The 11,422-nt window shown below is 33.3% G+C and overlaps 1 protein-coding gene across 1 annotated transcript; it reads left to right on the forward strand.

The window, feature by feature from the left end:
• Window positions 5,299-10,413, forward strand: LOC109326273 (putative pumilio homolog 7, chloroplastic). Its single transcript, XM_019558976.1, has 5 exons — window positions 5,299-6,768; window positions 7,044-7,206; window positions 8,821-8,984; window positions 9,322-9,577; window positions 10,099-10,413. Exons 1-5 carry the CDS (start codon window positions 5,453-5,455, stop codon window positions 10,201-10,203), a joined length of 2,004 nt encoding a protein of 667 aa, XP_019414521.1. The 5' UTR covers window positions 5,299-5,452; the 3' UTR covers window positions 10,204-10,413.

Consider the following 11,422-nt stretch of genomic DNA (forward strand, 5'->3'; position numbering starts at 1 on the left):
CACAAGAGATGTACAAAACTGTTGTGCGAGCTGAAAACAAGAGTGCATTGGGATTCCCTTCTCTGATTACTGAATTGTGCGCACAACATGGGGTTGCGGTGAACAGAACCGAGAAGATTAAACCTCATATTACCTTGCAGTATATCTCTCAAAACTGCAAAGATGAGCCCTACCAAGATCAGTTCCAAGGATCATCTCAACCACAACCATCTCCACCTGAGTCAGTACAACCGTAACTGATGCCACACTCTGCACCACATCAGGAGTTCTCCACTCAAGAGCTCCAAAATGAGATGTTGTGACAAGAACCGGTATTCCAACAACAAGGGTTGTTTGCTACCTTCCAGCACTTGAGTCTAGGAATCAATTCTAGGGATCCACAGACACTTTTACTTAGCAGTTTCCTTGGCCTAAGGTCAGGCCTACCTTTCCGGAGGGGTCAGGAGCTATAAGACATACTGTAGATGGAACTGAGTTTGCTAGTGATGTTGCTGATGATGTTGGTGATGCTGAAGATGTTGAATTTCTGCTCTGATGAGCATTTTTGGACTGAATGAAACTAGTTCCTCTATTACTTGTTTTGTTATTTCTGTTTTGTAATTTAGGATGAATGTTTAGGATCCATGTTTAGGATGAATGTTTAGGATCCAAGTTTAGGATGAATGTTTAAGATTCATGTGTGGGATTGTTTAGGACTACTATTTAGATTGTATGTTTAGGGTGTAGGAGTAATTGTTATGTGTTTTATTTTGCTATTTGTTTTCAAGTATAATGATAAAATGTGTAGTCAATGAAACTGAGTCTGGTTAATTGTGTGTTTACTGTTGTCCAATTGTGATGTGTTAGAAACATGTGAATTAAATTTTGGGATAAGATTTTGTGATTATGAATGATTAGGGTTCTGAAGTTTGACTGTTTCGGGATGTGGATGTTGAATTAGACACAGACTGAATAGGTTTAATAATGAGCAATTAGTCAAAGGACAAAGCCTATAACTAGGTGAGAGAGTGTACCCAAACACAGATGAGTGTCTTTACTTGTTGGATTTCACCAATGAACTTTGCCTGATTTTTTATCGTCATTAAGGAGGGAATAACATGGAAATGATTAAGGCTTAGTTTAGGATTGTCGAACTACAGCTAGAAAGCCTACCCAGATGAATTGAACCTAATTTTTATTTAGCCTCTTTGAGTTGAATTTTTTTTATGTGAAGATTATACACCAAAACCACATCAAAATGTATCAATCCCCATACCCATGGAGAGAGATCATTAGTGCATATGAGTCCTTCTAGGCAATATGAAATGAAGTCTGTGTTTATGAGGATATTGAAATCAAGAAGGCTACTTCTTCAAACCATGTGTTAAATGGTAAAGCATGAAGCAACATAAAGAAATAAATAAATGAAAAATAAGTCATGCGAGAAAGTAGAGACTCAAAAGAAAAGAGTCGGTTGAAGAAGGAGAATCCAATGGTTGATAGGAAAGAACATGATATAAAGAAATTGGAAAGGAAACATGAGAAGAAAAGGTAAATATGCACTAATGGTCTACCTTCCTTTTTGAATCTCAGAAAAACCAATTTTATTTGTAGTCAGGCCTCATTACAACCCTGATAAAGTCCTTAAGATCCATGATTGAACCTACATACATGGTGGATTGAACTGAAAGGCAAAGTCAAATTGTTTAGGGTCTAGCAAAGAGATGAGTGAAACACATGACCTGTGAGATTGAGAGAGATTCTTTGATTGAACTGAGTAGTTATTCTTGCTATTCAGTTTGAAATTAAACTGCATTTGTATTCTGTTATTAGTTGGAACTTGGTTCACTATGATTGAGCATGAAACAGGTCTTTGTGAACACCAAGTGAATGATTCTAGCCATGCCATGATTGGATGAATGAATATTTTTGAAAAACCAAATACATTGAACTGAATTGCACTTTGCTACTTTGCTTGAGGACAAGCAAGATTCTGGGTTGGAGGGACTTTGTTAAGTGCCAAATTGTTAAGGAAATTCATATGCTTTTGGGGCACTTAGTGCACATTTATGTTTTAATTGTGTAAGATTCCTAATAACTTAGTAATCTTGTTAGGTGTAGGAAATTTTATGTGTTTATGTTATTTCAGGATAATAATTATGAAATAAAAGAAGGATAAAAAGTAGAAGATTGGTACTTCTGAGCACTGTAAGCCTCACCCAAGTGAGGAGAGGCTCGCCCAAGCCACAAATTGGAGAAAAATCACCATAAATCACTGATGTCCCTCGCCCAAGCGACAAGTGGAGCAAAAAAGTCCCTGATGTCCTGCTTGATCCTTACTTATGCGAAGGATCCTCGCCCAAGCGAGGGATGCCTCGCTCAAGTGAGGTGCTCAGGTCTGAGAGCCTCTTATTTACTCGCCCAAGCGAGAATCTTTAGCATTAGCGAGGGTATGGAAGTTGGAACCGATATTGGCGGTTTCGGAAGTTAGAAAGGACTACTCACTTTTCAGAAGATATTCAACATGAAAGTAGAGAGAAACACAAAGAGATTAGGATAAAAATTGTGGAAACGATTCTAGTTCACATTATTCCTTGTAATTTCATGATTTGAGTGTTGTAATAGCGAGAAGGGGTGATTAGATCTTGCTGAGGGATTCAAAATATAATCTTCTAACATTTGTACTCCTGGATCCGATTCCATTGTAATTGTTATTTGATTTTGGGAAGTTAATCATGTTCTTAATGCATGGATTTAATTTGCTACTAATTTGTTGTTCTTGGGTTCAAGTTTAATTGGGAAGTTAAACTTGACACCGAACCTGAATCATCTTTCTTCATACATCATTTCTCTAGGAATGGAGAATGATGCATGAATTGTTTTTACATGGAACATAATGTTAGTTAATTGGTCAAATATCCAAGGAATTGGTATTTGAGCAATTATCTATGGATTTTGCACTCAAGGAATTGATGTGAATGATTTGAATGATATGTGCATCTGAATCAGTAACTTCACAATTCACTTGGAATTGAATCCATGGATTTCATTGGGAAAGAACGAAGCATTTCGATCCCAATTTATTTCACTTACTTTTCGTTCAATTTATGAGTTTTCATAATTAAACACAAAATTTTATAAAAACACCATTGTAAATATACACTCAATACATTCTTGTAGGAATTAGTGAAAATCTAGTTTGCTCCTCGAGGACGATATCCCGGTATTTTACCAGATTTTATTACTTGGTCGATACGATACACTTGTCATTCCGTAAATATCTAACATTAATGCTACTCTAAACAAAAGCGGCGAGAAAAGCTCCTTGTTTTGCATTGTAGTGCGAGACGATTTTATATCAAAAGCGACAAGATTCTTAGCTTGTAAAATTGGATCCATACCATTCCTTTACTTGGGAATTCTGGAGGGGGCTAACCCAAAAAGATTGACAACATGGCATGACATTATTGAGGTGATTTCTAAAAGACTTGCATCCTAAAAATGTAAGTATATTTCTTTTGGTGGTAGGTTAGTCCTTCTTAATTCAATTCTATCTAGTATCCCTACCTACTTGTTATCTCTGTACAAAACTCCGAAGGTGTTGTCCAAGATTTCCAGCTTGCAAAGGAAATTTCTTTGGGGGAATAAGAGATGGAGTAAAGACATTGCTTGGGTGTCTTGGTTGGAGGTTTGCAAAACCAAATCTTATGAGTTTGCATCTTCTGTTTGGAAATGTGTTCATTTGTGGCTTCAAGTTGATGAGTCGAAACCTACAACAAGCATTGAGTCATTGAACATGTATGATGCTATTAGTCATAGAACTAGTGGTTCTGGGATGTGGGGGATGATATGGTTTAATGTTGTGTGGTCTATATGGATTATGTAGAGTGATGTCATATTCTCTAATGAGCCAATGAGTTTTATGCACATAATGGATCTCATTCAAGTCCAATCTTGGTCTTGGTTTCAATCAAAAAGTAGCTCCAACTTCTTTCTTTTTGTTAATTAGTGTAATGATCTAATTGCTTGTATTTCTATATTGTCTAAAAAGATCAATTTATGATCTTTCTCTTATATTGGGTTAGCACCCCTTGTGTTTCTTTAATACATTTTCGCTTAACAAAAAACAAAAATCTTGGAGATAAAAGTGTATATTCTATAATCTGTGAGTTTTATACACTGTTCATCTACCATTTATATTTAATTATTATTAATTAAAAATGTAAGGCACAGCGTAAAAGGGCTGATAGGAATGCTTATAAAATATGGTCTTCCTGACCTTTTTTTAAGTGTAAATCAATTTCTTACAAACTGGACCCATTTTCATTAGCTACATATATCTTATATCAATGTCTTTTCTAAAATGATTAAAGATACTAATAATATTTATATAAAAAAAATCCAGGCCTCAATTAAGGAATACAATTGGGCAAAGTCAATCATAGAAAATTAATTTATTATCTTTTTATTTTGATAAGCTGAGCTAAGTTTTATCTATCTCCTAAATCTAAAATTGGAGTGTGACTTATTATCTGATATATATATATATATATATATATATATATATGCGTGTATGTATGACTTTACATTTATAAAGTAAAACTATAGTTTTAGAACTTATTTAGTAAAGATAAAAGCGTCAAGTCTATCTTGAAATAGAGTCTAAGGTTTTTATATATAAGAACACCGTTGGATACTTAACTAAAGATAAGCACATGATTTTAACACAATAAAAATATAATAGGGTGATAATGACATTTAAATGTCAGGATAACTTTTTAACTGAAAAGACTTTAAAAAAGTATTTGTGTGATTTATTTAGTAATTTGACTTGACCACTTAAACCTTTTATACAGGCTAGGCCGTAGTCCTCATTGAGTGTCCTCCCCTATTTTTTTTTGTTTTACTTTTACACAAACAAATCAACACATTGTTGATATAGTGATGTTAAACCCAATTATATTTTCAGATCATAATATTAAAGATTCAATTCTTATAAGAAATAATTATTGAGAGAAAATTTATGGTAGGGTCTACCGAAAAAAGATTAGTTCATAATAAGAGAACATATCTACTATTCTAAAACATGTGTTATTATATATGTCACTTCATATAATTGGTTGAAAAAATATATTTAAATTAAAAATTTAATAACTAAATAATTATATAACCAATCATACGAAGACAACACATCATCAAGTATACATTTTGTGTAACGAAAATGTCTCCCTCTTAATAGTGCCTTGATTTTGTGATGTGGCTACTAGCCCTTCATCCTTTACTGTGTGAGCCGTACACTCTACACTACACACACTCATTCACTCCTTGCTAAACCTGCTGTCACTCTCTCAAATCTCAAACCCTCTCTCTAATACTGTGTCAAATCATTTTATTCTCTTCTTCCCACATCACACAAATCCCTATACACATTTAATTCCCATACACACTCTTCTTTCTATTTTTGATCACGATCATGTATAAGATATGGGAACACAATAAGAGGAACACACAACACAACACAAAGGTTGTTGTTGATCCTAGTACCAGGTTGATTGGTATGATTCCCAACACACCTTCATCATGTTTCAATCTCAATCACCATCTTCAACCTGATCACGTCGCTGTTGGTTCCCCTATTAAGAGGGTTTCTCCTCCTTCTTCATCTTCTTCTTCTAACCCTTTCTCCATTGATGGCTCTCCTTCTCCATATTCAGCTCCGTTTCTTAACGATCATTGCTTTACTAAACCCTGGTTGGACTCTGAGTCATCGTGTTTCGATGATGATCTGAAACTCTCCGACCATTTCGCTAGAATGAATATCATCGATGGAAACAAAAACATGGACTCGTCCTATGTTTGTTCTTTCGATGCAAATAATAATGATGTTGTTCCGTTTTTCAATGAAACAGGAACAACCCCATTTCAGCATTTCTGCAATGCTGGTGTTTCGGTTCCAAAAGGTTACACTTTTGGCACCCCAATTGAGTCTTATGATTGGAACACCAACCATGTATATCATCATGCCATGGAACAGAGGAAAAAACAGGGTTCACAATTTCAATTGCAAAACCCATCTTTTATTAGCAACCCTTTTCTTTATGATCCTTTTATGGGATCACAGTCACAATCACAACCTTTTGGAATGGATGTTAAAAAACCCTTTACATTTTCACAGTCTCAGATTATGCATCCCAAAATTGCTTTGAATCCTAATGCCAATGTTCCTCTTCCTCCATCACATTGTGTTCCTGCAACAAATGAAATGGAAATGGCAAAGGAAGCTGGATATTCCCAATATTTCTCTCAAAGGAGAAATGGAATTGACCCTGCATCGTGTGCATGTGAAAATAGCTTTATCCCACAAGGGAAAGACATGAAACATTGCATTGAAAATGGGAACAAATCTATGAGGTGCTACAAGAATGGTTACCATGGTGAGGTTTGTGAAAACAATGACAATAACACTTTTGCTGCTAGTGATGTCTCGCTACGGTTGCTGCTGAATTTTTACTCTCTGGCTGAGGTGCATGATTACATATACAACATGGCAAAGGATCAGAGTGGTTGTCGATTCTTGCAGCGAATGGTTGATGAAGGAACACATGAAGATATGAGAATGGTGTTTGAAGGGATAATTGAAAATGTTGTTGAGCTTATGATGGACCCTTTTGGGAATTATCTTGTGCAGAAGTTGCTTAGTGTGTGCAATGAAGACCAAAGGTTACAAATTGTTCTTATGTTGACAAATGAGCCAGGACAACTTGTACGAATCTCTTTAAATACTCACGGGTATAGTTTCCACTTTAACTATAAATTTATTCTTATTATGGATATATGACACAAACTTATTTAATGAGTATAATATTTGTGCCCACTTACCTCTTTTCATTTAATTTGAATTACTTTTTTTGTAGTTACAAAAAGTCAATAATAATTGAGAATGAAATATGTATAATGCAATAATCTTATAAATAATTCTTATATTATCATTATATATATATATTTTTTTTTTCTCTTATTTAATTTGGTTTGATGAGTGACTTAATGTTATTATTACTTATTAGCACACGAGTGGTACAGAAGTTGATTGAGACACTCAACTCTGGCCAACAAATTTCATTAGTGAGGTCTGCTATACAACCAGGCTTTCTTGATCTGATTAAGGATCTGAATGGAAATCATGTTATACAACGTTGCTTGCAATGCCTCAGTTGTCAAGATAACGAGGTATATCACTTCTCTTTTGTTTTCTTTATCATGCTCTTATGTTTTTAGTGCCAATCTTGTAAGTGTTACTTATAACGTGGACAACGAGTAAGACTCCTCTCCATTAATGGAGAGGCAAGTGCTATGTAAAAGTAAAGAAAATGCAACATATATTGACATTCATATCCCTTTTATTTAAAAGGATATTACACTTTTACCCTTAAAATACAAAGAAAAAAGTCACTTGTTTCTCCATTACTTGAGAGGAGTCTCACTTGTGGACAACTACTAATATGAGTAACTTTTTTATACTTTTAATGGTGGAACTTAAGGCAATGCATAATGACAATTTTTTTTAAGCCCAAGACTTTTAACTAGAAGTAAAACAAAATATATGAAATGTATCATCTTTTGAATACCGTGCTATATAAGTCACATAGTTGAAGTATTTTCATTTTTATCATATATTATGATGAGAAAAGAAAGAGAGATATAAATTCTAAGATTAGAGCCCATTATTGAATGAAATAGAAAAGTGTTCTAAATATTATTTGTGATATAAAGATAACAATGATTCATAGTTAAGAGAAATTACATAACTATAACACTTGTTATGTTTGACATTAAATATTGACCGTTAAAAAACCAATAAGAGAGTAACGTTAATGTAGAAGAGAAGAAAATGTTGCATTACATTAATGGATACATGAGAAAAGAAAAAATTAGGAATGAGTGCATGTGAGAAAGCAAAAATAATAACTTTGCGTCAAAGATAGTAGAATCATAGAGTAGATGGTTTGCACGTGTATAAAGAAGACATGTAAAAACCTATTAACATGAGTAGATCAGATGAAAAGAATCTCAAAATGAAAATAAAACTACATGGGTGTAACAATTAAAAACACATCAATTTCTAATAATATGTTTATTGATTAATTTACCATAAAATACTATTACATTATTTGATTCAGCAAACTAAACTAACTTTATGTCTATCTTAATTTGTCAGATATATATCATTAGAAATCATGAAAAAGTTAAGTAAAACATTAGAGACTTGCTATCTTTTGTTTAGTGTTGGAATAAAGTTTTCCAAATTTGGGTAGTTTAGTGAACTAGGGTGAGTACCTGAAAAGGAACTCTATCTCAAGTTAAAATGCATAGGTGTATGTGAGAGAGAGTAGAATGAGAATACATGTCATCTTCTTACAAGTAACAATGTTATGGAGTTAAATTACTTTTGCCGAATGGGCAACGTTATGAACAATTTCCTCTCCTAAGGCAATGTGACTTACATTGTTATGAAGGAAGGTTTTCCATCATATGTGTTGACTTGGTCCTATTCTACTACTTATCATTTTCTCTAGCTAGGTTGGCCTTGGGAGGGATGGACAGTCATAAAATTGAATCTTGTTTGGCCAATTATTCTTCTCATCCCCCACAATCCATGCATAAACACTATCTATCAACGGTGTTATTTTATTGTAGAATTATAAACACAGGGAGCTTGTACACTTGTCTAACTCTTAATGTATATATACATTGTTTTTCCCCTTGGTGGATCAACTCATTTAATTGAAAATTTAAAACCCGTTCATTAGTTAGCTTCTTCTTAATCTGTATCATCTATGGCAGTTTATTTTTGATGCTGGCGTGAAGTTTTGTGTTGACATAGCTACTCATCGACATGGATGCTGTGTGCTGCAACGTTGCATTGATCACTCTGTGGGAAAACATCGAGATAAGCTGGTCACAGAGATTTGCAAGCATGGGCTTTTCCTCGCTCAAGATCCATTTGGGTAATTTGCTTTTTATTGGAGACAACTATTAATTAGATAAAATTTTGTATGTTTGTCATTCTTAAAATATAAAATCAATTATGTTTTTGTACCTAATACTTTAATATTTTGACAGAATTGATTCATGACATTTTATGTTGGAAAGAGATTTATTATCTGTCCTTTATTTCACAAGCTGACATAAAAAATCCTCCAATATTAGTCATAATGTTCTTCATGAATTATCTTCTGGTCTTTTGAAACATGGAGTAGAAATGGTTGTAAACTTGTTCTTTAGTTTAATGTTTTTATTGATTTCCCTAAACTTTTCTAAGCTAGAACTGTAACTATCTCGCAGAAATTATGTTGTTCAACATATTATAGAGATGGAGATTCCAACTGCTTCAACCAAAATGAATGCTCAGTTCAAAGGCAGCTATGTAAACCTCTCTACACAAAAATTTAGCAGTCATGTAGTTCAAAGATGCCTTGAGTATGTTGCAGACAGTAGATCGAGAATTGTCCGAGAATTTTTGTCTGATCCTCACTTCGAACAGTTGTTGCAAGACCCTTTTGCCAACTATGTCATTCAAACTGCTCTAGCATTCACCAAGGTAAGAAATTTGATGTACACGTTCGCCTTGTCCAATATATGAGACAGGATTTAGTACAACAAATATGAGATAGGATTTAGTACAACAAATATATGTTTCTCCTTTATACCTGCACACCTGTTAACATTACATTACCTCATATTCTTACACCTATACTCAGTGTTTCAAATTGCGGACCACATTATGTGATGCAGCCGTAATATTGTGGTTGCGGTGACCGCCGCAACTACATCACACCGCAATTGAATCACAATGATGTGACTGCAATGGGCCGCAACGCAATCAGATCACCACATTTCGGCTGCAACGCAACCGCATCGGGCTGTATCAGAATAAAAAATATTTCTTTCTCACAAAATAATTTACACTGCAATGACACAGTAAGCACAACTGCAATCCCAATCTCAAACACTGATTATAATCTATTTCGTCGACCTCTATATATATGAGATGACGTGACTTATTAGAGCTATGTATAAAGCACTTTGGTTGTTGAGATTGATTTGAGGTTTGTGATGCAGGGTTCTCTGCATACATCTTTGGTTGAAGCAGTTCGCCAATACAAAATCTTGCGCAATAGCCCCTATTGCAAGGGGATTTTCTCAGGAAGCCTACTCAAGAAGTGATGTCAAACACAAGATATGTTGTTGTTCTCACTATAGAGTTATCAGAATTCTCCTAATTTTTGAAGAGTTTGTTTTATGATTAACTCAGCCACTAGTATTTGTATGTTATTTAAGTTCATGACAGTGGGATCAAATATGATGTTATACATTGTGCAAATTATATGTGTCAAAGTCTTATATTATTGACTAAAACATAGTAAGTTTAGTTGAAAATATAATAGATCTTTGGCATATAAAATGATACATAATGTAGAACATCTCATTTTCCCCCATGTCAGTTAGAGTCTTGCTCTTGGTCTAATAAGCTGCATCTTATATTGTATTATTTCTGTTGTGATGTTTGTTGTTTATGATGTATGATACATCCTCCTTTGTCTTTTTATGTTTCTAGATCATGTAAATGCTCTAGATGTTTTTTTGTTAAAAAATATTGTTTCAGCTTTAGTTATTGTCTTTTGAAATCAAGATACTAATAATTTGGAGATTATGTTGATATCAACATTGTTAATCTTTTCTACCCAATAAATTCTTGAAAAGGGTTTCTTTTAAAATCCTCTAAAAATATGTTCGGATGGGTACATATTTTCTTTTTGAGTAAATTACATTTACGTCCCCCAATTTTATTGAAATTACATAAGTTATTATTTTATTTTTTACATCTACAAAAAAACCCTAAATTTTATAAATATATTACATTGACTACCCATATGAGGAATAAGTGTTATTTTTTAAACAAAATATCATATTAAGTTAAACAAAATATCGTATATTGTGCAAACAAATACAAATAGTATATGAGTTAATATATTTTTATTATTTTTTTGTTGCAATTTAGTATAAGAGTGATTTGAACAATATTTTCTTAGAATTATTTGTGCATTTTATAATGAACCAAAAATAATAAAAATGACTTGACTCGTATACTACTTGGACTTGTTTCTACAATATATCATATTAACTTAATTACACTTTTTATCATTTTTTTCTCTTTAAAAACTGACACTTATTTTTCATCAATGGGTAGTCAATATAATGTATATATAAAAATCAAGGGTTTTCTTTTTGTATGTCTAAAAAATGAAGGGGTAGTTTGTGTAATTTCACTAAAACTCAAGGGTGTCAGTGTAATTTACTCTTTTTTTTTAAGTGTTTGGGTGTTAAAATACAATAACTTTCATTGATATAAGGAAGTTAATAAAAAAAGCGCTAGATTCTCATA

This window comes from Lupinus angustifolius, chromosome LG14, assembly GCF_001865875.1.
Source record: "Lupinus angustifolius cultivar Tanjil chromosome LG14, LupAngTanjil_v1.0, whole genome shotgun sequence".
Classification (NCBI taxonomy): Eukaryota; Viridiplantae; Streptophyta; class Magnoliopsida; order Fabales; family Fabaceae; genus Lupinus; species Lupinus angustifolius.